At 39.4% G+C, this 26,862-nt stretch overlaps 1 protein-coding gene across 6 annotated transcripts in view; it reads right to left on the reverse strand.

Moving 5' to 3' along the window:
• Positions 1 to 26,058, reverse strand: part of SYNJ1 (synaptojanin 1) — an 81,257-nt gene extending 55,199 nt beyond the window's left edge. For 5 of the 6 annotated variants that reach the window (XM_072968567.1, XM_072968560.1, XM_072968550.1 and 2 more), the window contains exons 1-5: positions 25,958 to 26,058; positions 24,755 to 24,900; positions 5,065 to 5,151; positions 3,423 to 3,690; positions 130 to 355 (exon numbers count right to left, since the gene is read on the reverse strand). In XM_072968567.1, the coding sequence (XP_072824668.1) occupies positions 130 to 355; positions 3,423 to 3,690; positions 5,065 to 5,151; positions 24,755 to 24,900; positions 25,958 to 26,058 (828 nt within the window). Of the gene's footprint in view, positions 1 to 129; positions 356 to 3,422; positions 3,691 to 5,064; positions 5,152 to 12,513; positions 12,533 to 24,754; positions 24,901 to 25,957 lie in introns of those variants that run through there. The other variant, XM_072968576.1, reaches the window with a different exon arrangement.
• Positions 26,059 to 26,862: the final 804 nt, after the last annotated feature.

Here is a 26,862-nt window from a genome sequence, read left to right on the forward strand (position 1 = left end):
GCCAAGAACAACCATAAAATGAGATTACTTACGTCAAAATGAGTTCTGACTCAATTAAAAATCTGTTACTCTATTATTTTCTGTGCCTCTCATCTAATACATGAATTAAGTAATATAAACATTATATACCTGTTCTGTTTCTACAAAATTAGCGACGTGACCATCATCATTTGTTCCCCGGACATTAAATCTGGTCCCAGCACGTTCACAGCTTAGTCTGGAAATGAGGCAAGCCTTTGCCTGTTTATGAGCAGCATAAATTGTTCTGATTTCTACTCCCCCACACATGAGGCGTAATAACCAGTCATCACAATTCACACCATAGTGCTTGAGATGTAAGTGTAAAGACTGATTCCTAACAGAAAAAGAAATAACTGCATTAGTGTAATGAGCACTGGGTAACATAGCATTAAGTTTCAAACGGTGCTTCTCGAACATTAACATTAAAAGGCACCAAAAATAAATCAATTCATTTACATTTACTATGCTAGGGATTGGAAGATAAGCAATAAAATGAGTTCCTTGGACATGTGATCTATGGTCCATAGAAAAGCAACATACATTTTATGTTTTTAGAATCTGTGCCCCGTTTCTATTATATGTTCATTTATAATGTATTTATAACTCCTTTCAAAAAGGGTTTCATACACACATCCCTATCTCACTTTAGAAGGCTCTACTTTTAAGTCTTAACCTTTATAAGGCTCGATTTTAATTAATTTAAATTTAAATATCCAGATGGGCTAGTGGTTACCATATTAACGCATGCCTAGAGTTTTCCATTGCTGCAAATACTTTCACCTTCTACGTAACAGATGGGGTCTGGTTTCCAAACTTTTTCAGGGCAAAGGGTTTTGTTCAGACAAGTATGCGGAAGCCTGATGAGTGGGAAACAGATAAAAGCAGAGTGGCTATGGCTAAAGCAGGAATGGGGGCTATGGCCTGCCACACTGACCATCTTCTCACCCTCGTGACTGCCTCAGGGTCTGTGGTAGAACCTGAGTCCTCCAGAGCACAGATGTGAAGCTCCTAACCAGCCTAACACCAAGGAAAATACACTGTCGTACAGAAAAACTTTCTGTCCGGTACTTTCAGATAACAAGGTGCTTCACAAAAGTAAAGTTTCTCTAATCCTGAAGCGTGGGTCTCTAAGTTTTAAAACTCTACCAATTTAAGTGGAAATCTTTCATAAGAGCTTTGCACTATCTTGCTGTCTTAAAGGTATAAAAACAATGCAATAGCATTTTCTTGAAGCCTTAGGGTCATTAATATCAAACATATACAGAAACACTGCTGGAGCAGTCATCCCCAATGCCCCCTCCCGTCCTACCCCCACTCCCCACCCTCCCTCGGCACCAGCTGCAGGAGCGAGAAAGCAGGCGGGGTAGCCGTGCGCAGTTCTGGTAACCAGCTATAACCCCGTCCCCTCTCATCCACTCAAGAAAGCACAGTGGAATGTAAAGGAGCAGTCGGATTACTACTGGGATAATGTTAAATCCGATGAGCATGATTAATTTAGAAATATGACTTATGCTTCCATACTTGACTATTCTCTACATTGACTTAAGGCAAAGCCCAACTGACTGCGACCCGGTTTGTCCAGACACCACAGCTGAGGCTCTTGTCCTAGCAGAGTTAGTGTAAGAGACTTACTGTCCTCCTTTAAAAAGAAGTGAGAGATCCTGTGTATTTGTTCAGGTAGAGTTTCTCCCTCTGCTGTCACTCTTCATTTTGCTTTGCTGACAATACATTACTGTTTTAATTCTATTTAAATTGATACACCACTCAGACTGGCCTCAAATCTCTGATGGAGTAAAACTACCTGGGTTTCTGCGATAGGTATTTGCTACTCTCCGGCTACAGAACTTATTTGGCTGTATCCTGGGAACTATTTCTATTAAGGTGCTAGGGTACGCATAATGAATTCTACAAGCTTTCATTTTTCTATGCAAAGTAAAGCTCCAGAATCTAAAATCCAATCCTTAGCAAAACTGTAGAAACTGGGGGAGTTTCAGCCTATCTGTTCAGCCTGTCTCCTGCTGCGTAAACCTCCTCAATTTGTCGTCTAAATGTTCCCCACCTCCGCTCATCACTAAATGAAAAGATATGTGAATTATTCCCTCTGGTTAAACTCAGTGACGTGCTTGACTGCTGACCGTTTAGCCAATGCATCTGCACCTGCTTGAACTTCTAATTATGGCAGGAGAACTCTTCTCTCTCAAGCTAAGAAATCTGGGGCAAGAATGAGCAGGGGGAGAAAAATGTAAGGACAGCTGCCCTAAGCCCAACTGCAATACTGTTATCTTCTTCAGAAACTTCCACATCACTTCCAACGGAAAAGTGAAGGGCTGACATGAGCAGACAGGACTCTGTCCACTCGTCCATCCCACTGATTTCCCTTCCCGCCCCCTCATCACCTCCTCCTCTGCTAGGCTCCAAGTCTCCTACTACAGTGCTCAAAAGCCCTTTCTCACTCTGCCCTCTCTGCACCCCTGTGCCACTCCTCTGGGCCAAGACACTTGCGAGCTACAAGGTAACCCAGATGCTGTTCTAGAGTTAGTTTCCTTTCCTAACGTCGTTGACTTGAAGGCCTCTGACAGCCAGGGCCTACCCAGGATCACACAGGCAGACGGTGAAAGTGGGAGGGAGAGAAGTATACAGGCGGGAACACCTTGAATCTGAACTATTGAGGGAGGCCGGGAGCAGAGTCCTGGACTTTGGCTTTATAACCTATGTAAACAAAGGAAATATAATCTGTCCATTGTGTTAAGGAAAAAAAGTCAACAGTGATGCTGACCGTGGACAAGAGAACCACTATGCCAGAAATCTGGTCTGCTCCAATAAAGCAGTATTAATTACCGTCACGTAGGTCCTCCGTTCCATTCATGTGCACTTAAAATGGAGCACACTTACGCATAATCAAGAAATATGTCACAGTTATCTACTTAAGTCTTATCTATTACAGGACTCAACTTCATCGCAGTGTACTACCTCCTCACAGTCTGCTGCTCTTGAATTAAGTTCATCTACTTAACAACCTTAAAATTAAAATAATAAGGGAATGTTGGCTTAGAAAGACAATACTGCCAGAGACAAGATCTCAAAACTAGCAATAGTAGAACAGAATTCTATTACAATTAATTCACCCCTAAGAGAAAAAGTTTAAATATATGTCTGAAATGGCAAGTCAGTCTAGATCAGGAGGGACAAATAGGCTTCACATCATATGACAACTTTAATAAAGTGACGGTGGCTGCCTGCTATGCTCTGCTGAGGATCTGAAGCAGTGAAGAGTGGTGAGCTCAACCAGCAACGCCCACTGCTGTTATCTCTGGAAATAACTGTAAAATCTGCTAAACCCCAAATCACAAAGCTGCTGTATAGCGCATGATTAGGAAGGGAAAAACGTAATACAAACTCACCAGAAAAATCTGTTATCGGTTGTTTGTTCTTGCATGCTACGATGGGCATTAAGACTCAGATCCAAACTGACTCCAGATGCAGACCATGCAAAATAAAAGTTTCCTGAATTCAAAACTTTTCGCACTTCTGAAATGCGATCCTCATCTGAAGAATCAATTCGTAGCGATATAAATTCAGTAGAAGTAACTCGGAAAACTTCAGATTCCTGAATTTTCCCAACAGACATACATCCAGTGACTAGGACCAGATAATGTAACATAGCATCACCTGCAAAAACCGAAGACTTAATTGGATGAAAAGTTCCAGTATTTCTCAAGCTAGTCAAAGTTTTTTCCAACTTTCTTCTGGTGTCTCCATCTTTTAAAATCTGACATCATGGTTATATTTAAGTTCACAACCAGACTCAGGTAAAAATTGAAAAATATCCTGGCTTAGATTGTTAGGAAGTTCAGATAAGACAATCAATGTGAGAGTTTTTTGTACAGTAAAGTTGAAAAAATGGCAAATAAAAGTGACATGCTGCTGATACATGTATGGAAAAAAGTCCCTGATAACAATTTATAAAGCAATTTAGCTTACAAAAACTTTCATAGAGATTTTTTTCATCTAATTTTGACAAAAAACCTATGAAATGAGTATGCAGGTGGAATTCAGCAGGGGTGTACTATGAGTGTGGGCTTTGATGTAGGCAGAAGTGCCCCAAATCCTGGCTCCTCCACAACTTACTACCTAGACCAACTTCACTGTTCTGACCTAACCAACCTGAGACATCCTCCCTTATAAAATAAGATTAAGACAGATCTCACGGGACTGTAAGGATGACCCAAGACGGTATTAGCTAAATGCTAGACACAGTGGTTTACATGTGATAGATGAATAATAAATGGCAAATCTCCATCGTATAGACCAGCGCTCCTCAGAGTATGGTCATGAACCAGTTCACAATTACCTGTTCACAGTGAGAAAAGGTACTTGTTCCAGAACAGAAATTAACTACATCACTAAGTTTACCATGTGGTTTAGCTGACTTCCTTCTTTCTCAGTAAGACTTTTATCAGTGAAGGAAGCCATGTGTTGATCTGCATGATGGTGCAAGCTTTTTACCTCATCCAGACCAATAATAAAACAGTTCACAGACCGGTAGCCAGTCCTTGGGCCACACTCCAGGTCACACCATTACAGAATCAAACTGGTAACCACAAAGGTTACTCTGTAGCCATGGTGATACTATGTGGAAGAGACAGGCTCAAGCTGAGATCTTTTGAATACAAAACATATGTATTTCTTTTCCACTGTAAACCAGGGAAATCAGTGGTGTAGTTCCTAGTAAGGCATCTTTTCCTAAATGCACTGAAGCAAAGAAAAAGGGAAATGTCCCGATCTTCTCTCCTGACAGGTAATACCAATCTCTTCAAGTGTTCAAATAGGATGCTATTTCTGGAACTTAAACACACAAGGGCATGAGCACATAGCATACCTTTTTGGGCAACAAACATTATCCCAAGATTAGCTTAATTAAGGTTTAAAAGATGTTATGTACTTACAGCTCAAATATGGAATCTGAAATAGGTAATCTCTCTCAAATCCTTAGAATTACAAAAATAGAAATGAAAATATAAATTAATTATATTGTATACTTACCCAGATTTAATCGTAAAACACCTAAAAGTCCATATGCATCTAGTACTTTGGAGTATGTACCCTTGATTGCCTCTTTTTCTGCTGATGCTACCAAAAAAAAAAAAACAAAAAAACAACAACAAAAAAAAACAAAAAGCAGTTTTAGGCTGAGAAAAAGGACCTGAAACATCAGATTCTATTTAGCGATAAAGCCAGAGTTTCAACCCAAAATGCCTAAATCTAAATGAGATATTCTTAACCTAAATGTACTGCATAAAATATTTTTTCAAACTAGTTAACTTAATAGTTTTCCCCAAAGAATTAACAAGTTATTCTAGCACCATTAATCCATCCTACCCCAGTGATCTGAAGTACAAACTTAAATAATATTCATGTATTTTGGAGGTTGCTTTTGAATTTTCTTCCCTGTCTCACTGATCTGTTTGCCTACTCTCAATACCAGGAACACACTATGTTATGATATCCCCTATAAGACAACATCCAACTCCTTAACAAGGAATCTTCTAAAATCTGGCCTCAACATATCTTTTCTGCTTCGCTTTTTTATTACTCCCCTCTCCCTCCCCCCGCCTCATGCATCCTACATGCCAATCACATTAAACTCTGACTATTACCCAAACATGCTCTTTTCACATTTCTGTACCTTTGCACAGCAATTTAGCTTTCTGCCTGCAAGACTCTACACAATCTTTGCCTCTCGGCAAAATTCTATTCACCTTATAAAAACCTAGGCATACAGTTACTTCCTGGAAACCTTTCTTTATTCCTCCAGGCATAGTTCTTTCACAGAGCTCCCTCTTCAAAACATTTTAAAGACACTCATCTCTTGTCTTTCTCCTTAGCCGGCCTGCTGCTTGTAGGCAGGAACTCTGTCCTATTCATCGTTTCAACCCTGGCACTTAGAACAGTGCTTGACACACAGAAGACTGCAAACATTTAAATAATGAAAGCTAATGGTAACAACTGACCGCAGAGTCTAGCACAGGAACAGGGAAATCATGAGTCTGACCTTTGTCTGGATTTATTTCTTCTGCTATAAAGTTAATGTTATCTGCTAATGAATAACCCACGGAGTAATTTCCTTAGGACAGGCTGTTGTAGTTGTTAAACAAAAACAAATCCTGAAGCTTTAAAGGTAAATCTTCTGAGTTCTTAGCAAATACACTTATTAAAAATTGGACACAGGACCAAAGAAACATAAATCATAGCTAGTATCTCCATGAACAATTACAAAAAGTACATTCTACGGTCTGCAGATCTGGAAAGATATGATCCTCTTCCTCATTCAGTCCTTTCCCTTCCAATTCTTTCCTCTCTACTGCCCTCCCTCATCCACTCCCCACCCCACACCCAACTCACCTCCTGGCTGACTGCTCCACTCCTTATTTACCTCTTATTTCTTGCACTGGCCCCTTTTCCCTTTCCTCATTCCTCTATGATCTGTACATGACATTATCAATTCTAATATTCTAATAAATTAGATTCTGATACAGAACTAGAGCATCTTGTGATGATACTCATGTGTTCCACATTAGAAAAGCATGTAAGCAGATCCTCATGGCTTCCTTGTCAATCTCTATTGTCAAGAAAAGGGCTATCTTCTACTGCTAGTGAAGTCTACTGGCTTTGCCTAATATCCCACAGTGCTCTACATTAGAGCTCTTCTCCTGTGTCTCAGAGCTCTTCTCCAGGGTTCTACAGACCACCTCACGTTCCCTGCCTACTGCACCTCTTTTCAGACCATCTACTTTTACACTTCTTTCTGGTTATCCCACTTCTGCCTTTGAATGAGCTGTGCTCTGCTAGCTGGCAGCACAGGCTAAGACTAAACGATCAATCACGCCATTAACTGAAACTGTCACAATGTTACAGTTCTCAAGTATGTTTATTATTAGGGGTGGGCCTTTATTTTTATCAAACCACCCAGTATGAAATTAGGGAGTGAGGATTTTACCAAGTCATTAAAATGATGGGGATCTGAAATTCATTCTGCAATCATAAAATGATAATTCCTATTATTTTTATTATACTATATACTTAGAGAACAGATACTCCCAACGTTCCATGACAAGGAACACAAATATAAAACATCATAACATAAATTTTAATTATATTTTTTAAAGTAAAACAGAAACCCTTTCCCCCAAATACGGCCTCATTAAGAGGACCATATGTACACAAAAGCAAACCTTAGAGAGACTTAACAACTCTAAGACAGAAAGCATGGCTTCCAGGGTAAATGTTATTCTAGTTTTACACTTTATATGCTACATGCACTTCAAATACCATCACTAATAGAGTAATATAGGAATTACTAGACGTATCTATAGGTTTTAGCAGTAAGTAGGGGTTTGAAATAAAATATATTTTTAATATTAAGCATCACTTTCCCTTAGAAAACAAAAAGCCATTTTATAACAAATTACCATGCAAAATCTTCTCTCTTCTAATTACACAATATAATTACCTTTTTGTTAGTTGTGCTCCAAATATATGGGTATATCATGTCTCTCAGGCCCAATGAAGACCCATCTATTAGACTGTCACCCGATTCATACATGCAAACAAACGTCATGCTGCTTAGTTAGTTATGCTTTTGTATTATATTCTGAGACTCAGGAAACAGGACATACACACACAATTTAAACTAAAGTGCTTATTTTTAGATAAAAGTGTGCTAAAGGAAAGAAAAATGATTCAAAGACTAGATTAGATGTCATTTTTCCTGCTAGGAATTTTTTGGTCTCCCCTCAAAACACTACATGAAATTTTAAAATGATTTTTTAGAGTGACAAGTGTTGTTTCAGCTTAGGTACCTGTATACTGTTTCTGTGATAATTTTATATATATATATATATTTTTTTTTTTTTTTAAATGGAGGTACTGGGGATTGAACCCAGGGCCTCATGCATGCTAAACACATGCTCTACCACTGAGCCGTACCTTACCCACCTGTTTCTGTCATGATTGTGACAGCAGCTAACTACTTCATGGGCTAGGTATTTTCTATGCATTATTCAATTTTCACAACCACCCCATGAGCAGAATTAATACTATTTTCATTTGACATGAGGAAAACAGGCTTAGAGAGGTTATTAATTTGTTACTAACTCGTCTAAGGGTAAACAGCCAGAGACAGAGAGTGCAGCTTCACGAGGGAAGGGGCTCTGCCCAGGTCACTGCCCTACCCCCGGGGCCTAGCTCAGTGCCTGGCAACCAGGAGTTTAGTAATTGTATGTTCAGTGAACTGGTGAACGAGATTTCAGAGCCATATGAACCTTTACCTCTAGTCACTTCCAACTTCATAAAAGAAAACAATCTTTTCTTCTTAAATATTTTTAATCTAAAGGCCTGTGGATGTTTACCTGTTTTTCCACTTATGGTTCAAAGGTTTGAAGCAGAATGGAAGGAGGTGCTTTGCAGGCTATCAGAGCCCAGGCTATCATGGCCCTGTTCATGGAGCTAAAGCCAGAGGTGGGGAAAGAAAGCATTCACTTGGGAGGAGGGGCAGCCTGGCATGAGATATTGACAGTTGAGTGAAATGAGGAGGGTGGTGTCCACCCAAGGATGGTGGGAGCGGCCTGGCATGGTATGTTGGAGCTTGAGGGGCAGGGGGAGGGCAGGGGTCACTGGAAGGAGCCCAGGACAGGGTGCTGGAGCCCCAGTGGGGTGAGGAAGGCACCTATGTGGTGGAGGAGGCGGCAGTGACAGCATACATACATACTTACATACTTTCCTTAGCTCTATCCATTGACGGGACCTGTAATAAGCAATACTCTGATAGCAATGAGCATACCTAGCACCCAGACCTTGCCTTCTAATACCATCTGCCACTAACAGGAACAAGGACTCCTTGGAGAAATGGCTGATTCCAGGGCAAGGGCAGGGACAAGATGAGCCTAGAATATATTTCAGTGCCAGAAAATAAAAAAGTGTTCAAATAATAATGGAGACATACCACAAAAACACAGAAGCCAGCTCACAGGGGCTTCTACTGGCGGAATCTTGGACAATTTGAGCATCAAAATAAATTACAAAGTAACAGATTACAATGCACTGAATAAACCCATAAATTGAAAGTTTGAAGAGGAATGGGATCATATGTGGTCTCAAAGTACCTCACCTCCAAACATTTATTAATTATAAAAGAAAAAAGAGTTGTCCAGAGATGCCACCTTAACCCAAGTAATCAAAGTGCAGACCAACAGTAATGAGACAAGTCAAAACTGTGTCAACTGACAGGATACAATGAAAAGAACACAGCAGCACTTGTGTAATATTCCTGCCAAGATATATAACCCGAGTCTGAACATGAAGAACCATCACACAAACCCAGAGTGGGGGACGTTCTACAAAACAACTGACTTTCATCTTCAAAAGTTTTAAGGTTATAAATGTCAAAGACTGAGAAACTTCTCCAAATTTAAGGAGACCAAAAAGACATGACAACTAAGTAAAATGTACAAAACTCAACTGGATCTTTTTGCTGCGAGAGACATTGTTGGGACAGCTGATGAACTTAAATGGAGTCTGAGATTTAGCAGTAAGGTGTTAATGTTAATTTTTTAATGGTTATATTGTAGTTACATAGGAGAATAGTTTTCTAGGAAATATGTAATAAAGTATTTGGGGGCAACAGCATCATGTCAGCAACTTGGTAGTCTCAAAAAATTCAAAAAAAAATTCTTCGTACTGAACTCCAACTTTTCTATGTTAGAAATTGTTTTAAAAAATTTTAATGTAACCAGCAAAGATAACTTTAAAAAATGCAGGTGCATATTCCTAAATTAAGAAGCTTTTATCTCTAAATGACATTAAGATAAACTCTCTCATAATGCCATGTTGTACCCTCCGCATACATATAGTCTTTTTTTAATTGGGGGAAAAAGATTCCCTTGTTTTATGAAACTGCATGAGATACAGAGAAATAGATGGACCTAATTAAATTATTTGTCCCATTTCTCTGGTAATTTAATTCTAGAAAGTAATTTGAGAATCTTCCACTATAATGCGATTATTTAAAATAAGGAAGCTATAATAATTTACAACAATGTGTATAACCTTTAGATAAAACAAAGCATTTGTAATGACTCTTCTCAGTCCACCCTTATCGTTCTTTTCCCCTGAACACTCTCCCCTTGCATCCCAGGCTTCAGCCAAAATGAATCACGTGTTGCCCCTTCTACAAGCGCCAAGATCTTTCCTCTCCCTTCCCTCTTTTGTTGTTCAGTGTTCTTTTCATCCCAAAGACCCTTTAGCCATCTTTGTGCTTCCAAACATTACCCACCTTTCAATACCTAACAAAACATGCTACCTTCTTCCTGAAGTTTCTCTGATTACTCTGGCTGGAAAGAACTCTCTTTCTGCTCTTTATTTGCTACTACAGACACCTGTATAATAATAGCAATAGAAACTAGGTCTTATTTCTTTATAGCTCAACACAATACCCACCTAACACAGAGACTCTGAACACTGCAGCTGTTGATTAAGTATTCATCTAATAGACAAAAATAAATTGAGAGGTTTGGGCACAAAAGGGAATGTTTTGCTAGTTTTAAAATAGCACATAAAAGGATAAACATTTTATCTTACCATTCACAGTATCTGAATGCCCCATTATTGGTTGAAGTTTAACAATTCTTCCTAGTGATGTCTGGAAATTTTCAAACGTGACGTCCACAGTGGGGCGTGAAGGTGGGGTGGGGAAGACGGGCATTGTTAGGGGACCGCTAACCAGGGTCTAAGCTGGTAGAGTGTATACAATGGCAAGGGGTGTGGAGGGCTCAGGGGCAACAAAGTGGAAGAACAAGGAGAAATGAAAGTTCAGGAAACGTGGTCACAGGGCGAGGTCAGGCCACTCACTCTCCTGCTAGTGCAGTCTTTCAAGGCATCTACTGTGCTTTCCACGAGGACAGACTGCTTTTTGTTAAGAGGGGATTTTTTTCCCTCCTTTTCATGTTGCTGTTATTAAACAAACAAAATGCAAGGAAAAACAAACCTTTCTTTTTGCAAGTTACTGATTTCTAATCACAAGTAGGTATGAATGTCCAAGAAGACCATTGTTGTAGGAGTAATTCTGAGCCAATCAAGATCTCGAGCAGCCAGTTCAGCTGAGGTAAGGAGGACGCACCTCTTCAGCGCACCTGCGAGGTACAGCAGAGCCAGGCTTCTCAAGTTACTGCTCTGACACCTCAGGCATCAATAGTACCTAACTCCCTCCATAGCTTATTTTAAAAGGAAAAACGTTTCTTCTGGTGTCACAATATCAACACCATTTTTCATTCATGCTTTAAAACTTAAGTCTTCAGTCTAACGCCAACATGCATTTCCTGAGAACATAAAGCTATCTTAAGCGTAAATCAATTTAAGTATAGTTATATTTTTAAATATATCCTCACATCATTAGAACTGATCATCTGAAGACCTTCTGATTCTACCTAGTGAATATATGAATATGAGTAAGGTCACAGAAAAAAATTTAAAGCAAAATAAAATATTTGCCATAAACATTTATTCTCATTAAAACATGGATGAAATTAAATGATGTTCAGGGTTTACTTCAAAATAAACGGGGAGGGGGAGACAGTAGATAAGGGATACAGATAAACACTTGTGTCAATGCTAATCGCTGAGGCTGACAGACACATGGGAATCAATAATACTGTCCTCTCTTCTTTGATGTATGTTTGATATTTCCCCAAATAAAATTTATTCCGACAGCATTCTTTGGTATCTTGCATAAATTCAGAGAGGAGAGAAGACAAGATAACTTTGGCCAGTCAGTGACAGAGAAGAGGCTACTGGAATTCTAAGAGATCCGACAGGTATTTTCCTCCAATTAGTCAAAAGCTCAATGTGCACTAGGACTTTTATCAACTTAAAAAGGAGCAGTAAGGTTCGACAACCTTGAGATCAGCCCGTGGCCAGCCCTTTCCAGTCCTTCCCAAGGCTACCACATTATTCATCAAATAATAAATATGTAATAAATTGGGAAAGGAGAAGACTAGGCAGTTAGAGAATGGAGACCCCCAGGAAGAGTAACTTCTGCTATACTCTGTCATAGAAGTTTTCCTTACAATTGTCCTAAATAACTTAGCCTTAATACCCTCTGTCGAAGAAGGTATCATTGGAAAATAATAAACTTGCCTTTACTTATCATCACAGAGGTACTTAAGAAATAATTTAAACTACATAAAGCCCTGAGCTAGTGATATTCTACAACTTCATACAGATAGCTTAACTCATGCATTATTCTAACTCTGTGCATGTTTTCAAAGTTCTTTTAACTGAACAAATTCATGACTGAAGGCAGGCCTAATCTACAGTTCCTATTTAAGTTACAGGAAAAGTAGTGAAAATAGGAGCTATCAAGATGATCTATTTTAACAGACTGCAGAAACCACTCAGAGCATAAATATATCAATTGTTCTCTATCAAAATTTAACATACCGATTGTTCTGTCACATTAGTCGACACTTTTTTCTGCTGGAGTGGCTTGCTTTTACAGCACTGTGTCATATGACATAGCTGGCATTACTCAGCACTACAGCCTCTCTTCACAAATCAGAACTGAAGGCAAATCATGAAACATAAGATCAGGCTATAGAAATTCAGATAAAAACATAATCACATATCCATTTCTTGATTTTCATGAGTTGTGATTCTAAAACAGAGGCTTATTAAACATAGAATAACTGTCACATGGTGGTCATACCTGCCCTGCCAATGCCACTGTCTGAACAGAAAGAAACAAAACTAACTCATTACCTAACATCATCAGATAATTCAAAAGTCACTTTTCTTAAACTTAAATGGTGTTCTGAGGATTAAATTTATATGTAAATTTCTCTAAATTCTGATGAATTACAGTATTCCAAACTAAATAATCAAGCTACCGAATGAAGATCCGGCCATCCAATGTCAACATTCTGCTGTGGCTCAAACCTTCTAGGTGGGAACAGACTGTCTTTCCTTAGCTGATACAGAAGACCAGGCTAAAGAAAACCGGGAGGAATGTGAAAGTAAGATTACAAATTAGCATGATCTTCCTAGAATCACAGTTTGCCTATGGTTGCACGCTCCACAGTTTGTGGCTGGCTTATTTGCATGCGGGCACTACTCTAGAACCAGAGTGCCTCTAGTCAGAGGATCCCACAGATCATGCAGTTCAAGCTACTCATTTTCAAAAGAAAAAGACTAAAGGTTAAGTGATTCATCCAAGATCACATAACCAGCTGGTGGTAACGTCTCTTTCTATTTCATCATACATAAAAAGAAAACGATTTTAAAAGGAAAAGGTTTTCTTCGTATTATTAAGTAATCAGAATTCTAGCTGAAAGATACAAAACTATTCAAATTAGTGTTCATATAAGCTATACGTTCCAATCTTGGCAACATTTTAAATAAAAACAACCTTTCACTCACTCACATAACAAGTATTTACTGAATGCCTACCATGTACCAGGACCCTGACAAGGTACTAGGAATAAAAAAGTCAGTGCCCTAATACCTTCTATTAGGAGGACAGACTTTCTATATTCATATAAATGCAAAGTTATAAACTATACTAAGTACAATGATGGAGCCCCAACAGACTGCAACTGGAGGACCTAATTTAAAATTATTTGTTGGGGAGGGTGGTGATTAGAACAGGCCTGCCTGTCTGCAGAAGTGACCTTAAGTTGAAACCTGAAGAATAAACAGGAAGTTAACCAAATGAAGAGTGGAGGTAAAAATCTTTCAGGCAACATACACATAACCTATGACCAGAAATTCCATTCCTAAGAAAATATCCAACAGAAATGTGCACACATGTGCACCTAAAGACATGTACAAGGATGTTCATACTAGTGTATTCATAATAGGGAAAAATGGAAATAAAGCAAATGTCAACAGAATATTGGACTATTCATACAATGGATTACTACAGAGCAATGAAAATGAATGAACTACTGCTATACGCTACAAAACGAACGATCTCTCATACAAAACACTGAATGAAAGCTGGACACAATAAAGTACATATTGAATGATTTCATTTATGTTAAGCTGAGAACCAGTTAAAACTAATCTATGATGCAAGAAGTCAGGACAGTGATTATCTTTGCAGATCATGATGGAGATAATAATTGGAAAGGAACTGAGAGAATCTTCTGGAGAGCCAGCAATAATGCTCTACTTCTCAACCTAGTATGGTAACATGAATATGTTCACTCTGTAATAATTCATCAAGTTGTACATTTATGGTTTATGTACTTTTCTACATGTGCGAATAAGTTTATTTTCAAAAATAAAATTTTGAGCAGAAAAAAAATTTTTTTTTGAGCAGAAGGAAGAGCATATGTGAAGACCCTGAGACCAGAAAGAATTTGGCACATTCAGAACTATAAAAAGGTCAACGTGGCTGGAACAAAGAAACCAAAAGACAAGATAGTAGGGAGGGAGGCAGGAACTCAATTTTATTGCAGGTCATTTCAGAGTTTAAATTTTAAGTTGAGTGGTCAACCACTGAAGGGTATTAAACAGGGGAATAATAAGATCTAAACTGTGTTTTTAAAAACACTCGAGAGTGAGTAGGGGGAGTGGAAGCAGGGAGACCAGTTAAGAAGGCTTTTATATTGGTCCATGAAAGAGACTACAGTGGCCTGACTGTAGAACCAGTGTAGAACTAGTGAAAACGGTGAACTGCACAGGTTCTCTATGAAATTAGGAAGCTGAGTGGACTGGACTTGGTACCAGAGTGAATGTGCTAAGGAGGAGATGTAGAGGGTGATTCTTAAGTTCTGGTTTAAACAGCTCAGTGGATGGAGAGCCATCCACCGAGAAAAGGAGGACCAAGGGAAGAGAAGGTTTGAAGGAATGTAGTGGTCAGTACGACCACCAACCCAGCATCCATGCCAACCTTCCCTTGCTGTGTAGCCACCATACACCACACAGACGGGGTATCACAGGAATCCAGACAATCACAGTAATTTCTACCTTCTTTTGCCCACCATCTGCCTGATCTAAGTAGCACCTGACATCACTATAGCCACAGCAGTTCGTTCGGGAATGGACCCAAACCTCAAACTGGTCCATTGTAACAGGGAGTGCATTTTCATTTTGTGGGCTGTAACCCACAATCTCAGTTTGAAAAAGCTGGATCTCAGTTGTGTCATCGAAAATAATTAATTATTCTACCCAGCTCTGTATCAATCCCACACAGCTTTGCAACATCTACAAATCTGACAACTACACTTTCCACCCCATTCTCCAAGAGAATGATGAAATTATTAAACAAGGTAGGCCAGAGACATATCCCCAACGTTGACCAAGACAGACCATTAATAAGCACTAATTTACTTAATAACAAGATTCCAGCTAGAAATTTACTTAATAAGATTCATCCTGCCTATACTTTGCACATGATCCACAGGATATTAAAAGTCTTTATCTACATTTTAATAAGGTATTAGACAGACTACAGCAATCTTACGGTCTTCTAGTGGATAAAATGAAACACAACCCATAATAAATATTTACTGCTAAGACTCAGTTTATGTAAGTAAATATACTTCATATTTATTTAAGGAGACTAGAAAAAAATGGAAGAGTATTTTAATAACTCAACATATAGGAATATTTAATGTTTAAGCCAATAATTTAATAAGTAGTATCTTTTTGTTTATTTGTTTTTTGGGGGAAGGTAATTAGGTTTGTTTGTTTGTTTTTGATAGAAATACTGGGGATTGAATCCAGGACCTCATGCTTGCTAAGTACACCCTCTACCACTGAGCTATACCCTCCCCTCCTTTATTTTTTTCTTTTAACTAACTTAGTTATCTCAAAATCATCCCGGAATGTAAAGAGCACATAAATTCTTTCAACTTGAACTGAGGGAGTAATTAAATAGTTCCAATTGACCAAGAAGAGTTAATGCACATTTCTAAATGCCGTATTTACTCAGTTATTTGAATAGTTCGGTAGCTATGAAATGTACTCCAATTTGAATGCATTGCTTATATTACATAACATCACATAGAAGCACCAATGGCTTATATTCACAAAATCTATTTTAGTGGAAAAAGGTAAATTCTTACTAACAACCATTATAAAAACTCTAGCAAATTTAAACCATCACCAGTAACAATGTGTGCAATTTTTAAAGTTGTATCTCCTTTCAGCACTCTTCTCACAAGGATAATGCCAATTGCACTAATCCATTCCACTCTTTCTGATCTTTCAGATTTACAGTTTAAACATAACTAAGTAATAAAATGTCACTGATTCAGACTTGACAATCTCAGAATTTCTGAAAATGTTGGCACTAGATGCAAAGAAAAACAATACTATTTAAATTGCTCTCAACAAAACTGGCTCATTTTTTTTAGCTTTTGATTGCCTGAAAAAGTCTGTATCATCTTTGTTTGTGGTTGGGTACAGAATCCTAGTGGGCAGGTTTGGTTTTGTTTTTTCCATTACGGTACATTAAAGACCTCGCTCTGTGTCCTCTGGTTTGGATTGTTTCTAAAGAAAAGTGTACCACGATTCATATCTTGATTCTTCTACACATATGTCTTTCTTTTTCTTGGGCTGTTTTTAGGATTTTCCTCTTTGCCATTAGTTTTAAGCAACTTGATCATGTATTTGGGTGTAGTTCTCTTCATGTTTCTTCTGCTTGGGTTCATTTAGCTTCTTGGACCTGTGGATTTACAGTTTTCAACAAATTTGGAAAATTATCTGCCATTATTTCTTCAAATATTTTCCTGCTCCATTCCCTTCCTTCTAGGATTCTAAACACACATATATACTGGGCCATCTGAAGTTGTCCCATAGCCCTCTGATGCTCTGTTTTATCTACTTTAGTCTTTTCCTGTGTTTCATTTTAGGTTGTTTCTATTATTCTGTCTTCAAATTCACCATTTATTCTGCAATGTCTAATCTGTTAATACTTATTAGTGCATTTTTTTCATTCCAGATATTGTTGTTTTCATATTTAGAAGTTTGATTTGGGTCTTCCACATTTTTCATGTCTCTCCTTAACATGCTCATTAACTGCATGTTCCTGAACATATGGAGTATCTTTGTAATAGCTGTTTTAATGTTAATGTCCTTGTTTATTGATTTTAACATCTGTTTCTACAGATTGACTTTTCCCCCTCACTACAGGGTACATTCTCCTGCTTCTTTGCAGGCATGGTAATTTTTAATTGAAGGCCAGACACTGTGAAATTTACCAGGTTGAATGCTGGATATATGTATATACATTTTGTCTTCCTATAAACATTCTTAAACTTTGTTGTGGGATAGAGTTAAATTATTTGGAAACAGTTTGATTCCTTTGGGTCCTGCTTATAAGCTGTTTGTCAAGCAGGACCAGAACGGCATTTGGCCTAGGGCTATTTAGGCCGCTACTGAAGCAACAGCCCCTTCTCTGAGCATTCAACCCAGTTCCCTGAGTATTACCAGATTTCTCCATTTGGGCTGTTTGGAGCATGAACTATTCCCAGGCCTGGGTGAGCGCCAGGAATTTTCCCTCTTGCTCCTTTTTGGTGGTTCTTTCCCTGCCTTGGTAGCTGCCTCACACATGGGTACCAATCAGAACTCCTCTGATGTCTCAAGTGGAACCCACTACACATCTCAGGAGCCCAGTGCCGTTATCCCTTTTCTGGTACTTAGTCCTGAGAATTCTAGCTCTGGTTTCCCCAAAGTCCAACTGTCTCCTCCACTCAGGGAGACGGCCAGGCTCTGTCTGGGTTCACCCTGCTGCAGCTGTAGCCTGGAAGCTCCCAGGGCAGTCGGCTGGAGCTACTGTGAGACTCACCTCATTTGTTCCCCTTCTATGTTTTGTGTTGCCTATTGTTTAATGTCTGAAAATTGTTTCATATATTTTGTTTGTAGTGTTATTGTTGCTGTCTACGGCGGAAGGTAAATCCAGATCCTGTCACAGCATCATGCTCAGAAGTGAATATCCCTAAGTTACAGTCCTGCTATTATACAATTTTGAACAATTTAATCCAGTCTACAATTTAGAACATCTGATAGACCTGAAATCATGCTTTAAGAAATCACATAACAAAGTTTTACTGTTCAGTGAGAGAGAAATTTTGCCTTCGCCTTTTATCTCCTCACAGCAAAGTTAAAGAAATGAAAACATTTAGAACTATCAGTTTGGCCCTACATTAGTAGGCTAATCATGCTGCCCAGGATGGAGAAGAAAGGTTGATTTTTTTTTTTAAGCAGTGGTATTTAAGTTGCTATTTACTTTCTGTTCTATTAAATATGAACATTCCAAAAATTATTTACAAAAAGAAGATGAATTTTTGCAACCCTAACATAAAGTGCTACATTAACAAGTCTAAATTCCATTATTTTTGTGCAGAAAAAGTCAACTATAAAAAGTCATTTCTTCCCTCAACTTGAATTTTTTTCTGAAAAAGAGAAAAGATACTGCAACTATCTAAAGGGCAATCATGCTGACTGGCAGCATTTGGCAATTAAAAAAAAACAAAACTATGCACACTGCTTGTCATCACCACCTACTACGCTTATCATCCAAAATTCAAAAACCTGACATTTAACTTGGCCCAGAGAAAAAAACTTTGTTTTTAATGACCTAATGCTAAACCAAACCATGCTTCCCTCTTATGTATTAATAGTTTATAGGCAAAAATACACAGCAAATTTAACACATTAGAAACTCATTAGAAAATGCTGCCCATTTTGTTAGAGCACACAGGCAGCTAGATATGAGCAGAGAAATGGGGACACAGGCCAAATGGCAGAAAAATATACATCTTGTAAACAAAGAGGGTCCTTGGACAGACCAAGAAAAGCAGGATCCTCCAGGCTGATAAGAAACCATACATTCTGGGTTGACAAGTGTCCTGGAGGCAAAGAAAGGTGGGACAAGACAGGAATCTCCACCATCCCCCACTCATTATGACCTCCATCCAAATGTAACCTTTCGCTTATGATACCTCATTCAAACATAACATTTTGTTCATTATGACCTCATCTGACTTCCCAATCAAGGCTAAGGACAAAAAAAAAAAAAATCCCTCCTCCTCCGCTAGGAAGGTGGAGTTGGGATGAAGATCAGAAAAGATGACCCCAGACCCCTTCCTGTCAATGAATATTCTGTCCATTCATTTTTACACCCATATAAACAACTTGCTAAAGAAACTCGGGGCAACTACCCACCTGCGTCTGCCCACTCTTTTCTTGAGAGCGTACTATCTATCCTTTAATAAATCCTTGCTTTGCTTTCATGACCTCTGTATCTCATTTCTGAATTCTTTCTGAGATGAGACAAGAACCTCACCAACCATAATTTCACTCAACTGTAAAGTCTTTTTTATCAGCATTTCTTTCTTTTTGCTCTTCGTTCCCCAACCCTAAAAATGATAACCACCACCCTAACAACAGCACAAATAATAATTACAATGAAAAAAAACAGATGGTAAGACATGTCACTGGAGCAGTTATTTAATCTCTCCAAGCCTCAGTTTCCATATCTGCAAAATGGGGATAAAAGTACAACCCACAGAATTAAATAAAATAAAGCATGTCTAATGCCACCATCTAAACTATATGCTGAGATGCTCCAGGACACTTCAGCAAACTCCCAGGAGAGACAAGGGATATTTTAAATGGAAGGAAACCTGGAGATACTCAACATGACCTGGACACTGCCTGAACTATTATTAGCAGAAGGTAGTTCAAAGTTTTAACACTGAATTGCAGTACATTCCTTCATGACATCGTATCTTTGTGAAGCTGGATTTCCAGTGGTTGCTGTGATAAAAAGCAAGTACCACTCCAAAATCAACCTGCAACAGGAAATGAGGGTGGTGCTGTCCAATCTGATGCCAAGGTTTGAAAAGCTGTTCAGTGCTCAACAGGCATATCATGCCATAAGTTAAGTAACTGGTTATTTATAAAGGAAATTAATTATTTTCAATTTACTTGCATTATTTTTTCCAAACATCTACTGAAGTTGTTAGGACATAAATATTTATTGTTTGGACCTAACTATTTAATGAACAGAACTGTGGCTTAGGGGTGCTGTTAAAAACTTAATGAGACACGAAGGACACCATGAAGCAATAAAGTTTAGGAACCTCTTGCTTAATGTTGTGACTAGCAGAGTAGTGTCCAATAAATGGCAAGTATTACTCCCTTATGGCACGCAATTTCAGAGAAACGGCAGAAACTTCACATTCTGTGATAGACTTCCAAAATATCGTCCTACAGTTCTATGGCTCAAGTTTCCATGCTAAAAGAAAAAAAGTAGGTAGACAAAGAAACTTAGACGATCTGGGGTAAAACCAGGTCCAGAGTTAAAGCCTAAAAATAATCTCACCACTAGGCAGATAAAAGCAATGAACCCCTACTACCGTACCAGCAAGTGATACCAAGAAGGACAAAAGCTCTAATTTTTTAAGAGTTAGGAATTTACATCAACATCTTACATCCTCATCTTTTAATGAGGCAATCCCTAATTTCTGTTTTTAGACTCATCCTCCATTTCCCATGTGCTGACCTTCTCTTCTCTTCATCTTTTAACTAGGATGTAATTATGAAGTAAATTATTTATCTTTACTGAAGTATGACACAGACTATAAAATAATGAGATAGCTTGTGAACTGAGTGCATGTATCTGTCTGACTGGCTACTTGTCCCCCCTGCCCCATGATGGTCTTTTCATGTGCGTAACTGTAGAAGGAGGAGGAAAACTGAACTCAACACAAAACTGATAGATGTCTTCTAGTATGTCTTGATAAATTGGTTTCCAAGAAAAAATGTGTAGTGTTATGACTTGCTGACCATCACACTTGCTGCTTATGCTGGTTTAGACACAGCATACTAGTCACAGAGAGTCCACGTGCTACACTCTACCACTGCTCCATCAAATTTTCAGGTTAACTGAACATTTTTTTCTGGACTAACATTTTCAAAAATAAGTAATACTAAAAATGGACATACTACTGAAAAAACATATTAACGTATATAAGGATAAGAATGTTTCAGAAGATTTTTTAAATAAATATATGCAATGAAAGAAAAATCAATAATGAAAATGTTTTCCATCTAAAGAAAAGTAATTTTAAAACAAATTGTTAATAGTACTTACGGAAGTTATAAATAACATTCATCACACACAGTTTAACTGGTATTTCTAAAAAGCCTTAATAATGTAGCTAATAGCTATTTCCAATAGAATTTTTCTATAACAAATTCTAACAATGTGTAACATATGTGTTGTATATCAGCAGTTCAGTCAAACAGCAATTCTTTAAAAGACAGAAAATAAATTTCATAGGAAAAGGTACCCTACTTTCAAACAGAAGATTGCACCTCTGCCAACTTTGTAATCTAGTGTAGGTTAGTCTTTCCCCCATGCCACATATTTAATAATCATTTACTCTGCAATATAAGTAAGACACTGAACTAAATACTAGGGATACAAAGATTACTGAGACCACTTCCTCAAGGAGTGCAGCATCCAGACACAGAGACCCGAACACAGTTTCACATTCTGCGAAAGCACTAGACTAAAAGTGCTACGGGAATGGTAGCATGTGGTTCAGGCTGCGGGTTTCAAGCAAACTCATTCCTGACCCCATAAGAGATAATAACAGCATTAAAATTCTGGAAACATGGCTATTTTGGATAAAATTTGCAAGCCAAAAAAGTCATGCCATAATCTATCACAGAAAGGCGTATATAAACAATGCTCAGAAATGGTCATCCCAATCTAATTATACCAGAATCTCTGGGGGGCTGGAGCCCAGGCACCAGGATTTGTTTAAAAAAAAAAAAAAAAACTCCCAAGGTAAATAGAATGTGTGTCTAGGGCTGAAAATCACTGGATCGTTGATTGATTAAGTCATGGCATCATGACTGATTTAACATCTTTATCGACATAAAGACAGATTTCTAAGGCTGGACTGATTAGTGGATCCCCTAAGAGGATCCATGATCTGAGATTACTACTGTTATTTGCGCTCTGTTTTTTAATACAGCTAATAATATGAAAGATGTTCATGTTGGGTATCTCATGGCACATCTGGCCTAAGCCAAGAAAATTAAGTGATTGCCAATCCTCCATGGTATGTATTGCCTAAGATGTCTAACTGATTAAACTTTAAAGCCAGGCAACTGCAGCCTAGAGCAATCAGAAACTTTGGGTCCTTGCTTGGGTCATCTTCACCATCTACATTCAAGAAAACTACCTGCATACAGGCATGCAGACAACAACAAAATCAGCATATAAAAAGGTGGTCATCTCCCAACAGACTAAGTTCTACAAAAAATGAAGGGAAGGAAGGGAGGAGAGTGAGCTGGGGGGGGGGAAGTGGGGGGAGAAGATGGAGGCAGATTCTTAAGAAGGAAGACTTGAGCTGAAACTGACAGGCTTCGACTGGAAAAGTACAGAAAAGCATTCTAACAGTCTTGGAGGGAAGAGGGACAGCATGATGAGGGTTGGAGAAAGCATGGTACTTTGGAAAAGTGCTGAGGAAACATCAGAGGCTTCCTTAAAGGAGATCAACAGTGAACCAACAAGGTGGGGCCAAACTGTGGAAGGCCTTGATTGACAAGTCGAGGAGACTGAACTTGAATCTTACTGAAAAATGGGGTTACATTTTGGTTTTATATCAAAAATGATTCTGGAAAATCCTTCTGGTAGATTAATACGCAGAATGCATTGAAATTCAAAGGACTGGGACTGTTAAAGATAAACAGAACACCTCAGTATTGTCCAAGCTCAGTTCCCTAAGTACAACAGGCATTGGAAAAATGTGAAGGTTTTAAAGGTGAAAATTCTGTAGCACAATACACATCTCGGTATTACTCCAAATTGAAGGTCAAATTAATTTTACAAGTCAAATTATTTATTTAAAAAAATCTGTCAGCTCTTAAATGTTAATATTTAAGTATTAAAGCTTATAATAGAAACGTTAATGACATACCTAAGAAAGTATATATCCATTTATGCTAGCTTTACAAACTTTACATTTAAAGGTTTTTTTCCCCTGAATTATTTATATAGTCTAAAGCTAATGAAAATAAATAGAATTAATAAATAGTTAAGACAATTTTTTAATTTTTTTTTTCTCAAAATGAATGTTAATGCCAAATGGATGGTTTGGGGAGTTTTTGTTTTTTTTTTTTAACCATGATTTGGCATAAAAGAGGACTGCTGAAGGTTTGGAAGTAGGATTATCCTGAGGCTTCCTGATCTTGGAGTAAAGTAGAGCAATAATCTTAATAACTAATAGCTAATCTGTACTTTGTAGACAAAAATTTGACTTCCCATTATTATCAGTAACCACAATTAAAGGAACATTTAGAATTTAGACAAATTAGGAAATCAGATGTCACCAAAAAGCACAAGCAGCTGAAAAATGTTTCAGATACTAAAACAAATCTTTTTTTCCTACAGATGGTTTTAATTAAGAATTCATCAATATAAGAGTTATATTTGTAGTATGAAGAAATATGCTATGCAAATTAATACTGTAGCAAGTTATATTTTGGTTAAGTATAAATAACAGTTTAAATGAATTAAGTCCATACTGACTGAAAATAACTAATATTACTAATATTTGTTTCTTAGAACATACAGATCCTCTTCCTGCTCCCTCAAACCACGTTACTATATGTACCCAAAAATACGTATTTCTTATGCGCTGTTCTTTGCTTAAGACTTTTCATTATGTCACCATCCTTTTCCCCAATCCGGATAAAATGTTTCCACCTTAGAGTATTAAGATTAGATTTAACTGATATTAATATTCTGTACGCAAAGATTATAGACTTATGCTCTTCACTACTGAAACTCGAGAAAGTTTAGTGTTTAAAATATTTCGGGGCTTGTATCTGTAAGTATACCCTTTAAATGCTATTTTTAATTGATAAAAATATGACCAATAAATAAACTGATCCTACATAGCAAAAAACATGATATAGAACAAGTAGTTGTCACTAGAAAGCCTCTAACAATACAATCACATATGAAATAATCCCAAGCTGAAGTTATCTACCAAAATCTTATATTAAGAAATGTAATATTCAAATTAAACTTATTTTAATTTTATCCATCTGCCCACAAAATAACCCAAATCTTACTAATCAACTATTTTTCTTGTGGCGCATAGTCCTTTTCTTTAAACTGTCAAAATAATTTCTTAATAATATGAAATCAATCATCTACCTAACATGAAAGTTTAAAGGTTGTTTACAGTTCTCTTAATGAAAATATAACAGCCTTACCATACGGTACTCCAATAACATTAAATACTCTTATAATCCATGTCTAAAACTGACCTATAAGAAATTCTGTTCATCACAGGAAAAATGTCAAGCAAGCCATTCTATGGGTTTATGTGCTATGCTATAAATTGCAACCATATTTCTTTGGAAAGAAAGATTTACTTTTTGAAGTAGCATTAGAACCCGAGAAAGCAAAACCTGTACCAAAATCTGCATCTCCCCCTAACCCCAACAAAAACCTGCAGAAGGGGAAGGAAAAGAAAATAAAAAGATTAAAAGAAAATAAGGTCTAGTTAAAAGGAAATAAAAGCATGACCTGCTAGATGAAATACAATGAGGGGGTTATCAGGGTCTTCTTTGAAAAAATGGTTGAATCTGAATTATTTCAAATCAAAACAGACTACGATCAGCTGGGTTGTAAGATGTGACTTACAGAGCACGGCTACAGCCCCGGACTCGAACATAAGACATTCTTCCTTATGCCTAGTTTCCACTATGAGGCTGAAAGGTGGGGGATCCAATTTGTGATAGATCCGAAATCCTTTGCTGAACGCCATTCTCCTTTCTTCGGAGGCAGCCCTGTGAAAACCAAGCAAAGGAAAGCTGTTTCCTTCTGCTTCGGAGGCAGCCCTGTGACAACCAAGCAAAGGAAAGCTGTTTCCTTCTGCAGCAAGGACTGCAAGGCATCCAGAAGTCCCTCCCTGCCAGGTTTTGATGGGGGGGGGGCAGGAAGAGAATGGTTTATTCCAAAAGATAAGTCGTCACTTAATTTTAGTAAAAAGCAAGAGGAAAAGCTACCAATTCTCACAGCAAGGCAAGACAAGGTTTTATCACTCCAAGTCCATAAGCGGTTTGGTTAAGTTGAGTTTCCCCTTTACTTTATGTTTACCAAAAGGGAAAATTTTGAGCGTATTTCGTTCGGAGTTGTTTATCAGCTTCCTGCTTCAGGATTTGTCACTACGTTGAAAGGGAAACGATTCGGAAACTTCGAGCCATTCCTTTGCGGGGAAAGGAGAGAGGTAGGTGGGAAGGAAGGTTAACAAGGCTGGTTCAAAGCTCCTTAGGGGGCGAGATAAGGGAAAGGATTATCCGACACCACAGGCTCTCCCGGGAGCGGCGGTGAAGGGCAAGGAAGCGGCACAGGTTACTGCTGCCTCCAGCCCAGCCCCAGGGCACCGCGGGCTGAGGGGTCCGCAAGCTAGAGCCAGTAAATATGAATGGCCACCGGGAGGAGTCACGACTTGGGACACGGACCCGACCCGGGCTCCTCGGCGGTCCCGGGCAGTCAACCGCCCGGAAAGCGGCTCCTTCCCAGAGGGACGGAAGCGCCGAGCAGCCCGACCCCTCCATTACACGCCAGAAGAGATGACCCGGCGCCCAAACCGACTCGGTGCCTTCTCCGCGGGCAGGCTGACAGCTGCTGTCACCACAGACCCCGCCGACGAGGCGCCCGGCAGAGCCGGTGGTCTCCCAACCACCCCGCCGGCCCTCTCGTACCCGGCTCTCACCGCTCCCGCCCAAGCTGCGGAGGCGGAGACTGCTTCAGGAAGCGCTGGCCCGCGCGCCCCGCAGCCGGTGGCTCTGGCCGCGGCCGCTCCCCGCTCCCCGCTCCCCGCCCCCCCGCCGGCTGGCTCACCTCTTTCTCCGGCTCCTCCTCCTCCTCCTTCTCCCGCAGCCGCCGCCGCCACAGCCGCCGGAAGCGTCACTTCCGCTCCAGCAGGCCCATCTCTTCCGCATTGCGCCTCAGCCGGGGGCGGAAGGCCCGCCCCTCGCGGGGAAGGGGCGGGGCGTCGGAGCGGTCACGCCCACTCCGGGCTGCCCTGCAGGCCGGGTACTCGTGGGTTGCCCGCCGCCTCCACACGCAGCGACCTTCGCCTCGGACGGCGTGTTCCCCCGCCTGCAGCTTCAGGTCCCACCGCTGAGGACGCCGGGAGAGGGAAAATCCGGCCTCCCCAGCCTCCTCGCGTGGGCTCTTCAGAGCTTACCAACCCTCCCCGTGGGCGCTAGGGAGGGACTCTGGGGAAAAGCTTTGGGGGCTGGGTATTGATACGTGCCCAAGATGGGTGTCAGGACCACCCCCTGCCGCCTCCACCGGCCTAACGGGCTCTGGGGAGGGCTCGGGACGGTCTGCCCTGCTGGCCAACCCAAGGCGCCTGAAGAGCTGTCCATGGTGTCCCCTTGCCAACTGCGCCGAGTTCTTACTGTGACTGGGCGTCTGGGTAGGTAGCAGGAAGAAAAACTAATGCCTGCTTTGGAACAGCTGTGTTCGCTGCCTTTTCTTCTGGTGTGTTCTGGAGCTCTCAGGAGTACTATTAAAAAAAAAAAAATGAGGGCTCAGCTGTGGAGAGTGGGAAGTCACAAGCCAGTATCTCGAGACTCAAACATGGCGGTACTGAGGCCCAGGCAGCTGTGGTCGTCACTGAATGGCGACTAGCTTTGCCAACCGTGTAATTTCTCAAAGACATCTTGCCCTTTCACCCTATCGTCACTTTTCAACAAATCATGCTTCCTGGCTAATATCCGTGTGCCCCCACGGGCTTC

Source organism: Vicugna pacos, chromosome 1 (genome assembly GCF_048564905.1).
Source record: "Vicugna pacos chromosome 1, VicPac4, whole genome shotgun sequence".
Classification (NCBI taxonomy): domain Eukaryota; kingdom Metazoa; phylum Chordata; class Mammalia; order Artiodactyla; family Camelidae; genus Vicugna; species Vicugna pacos.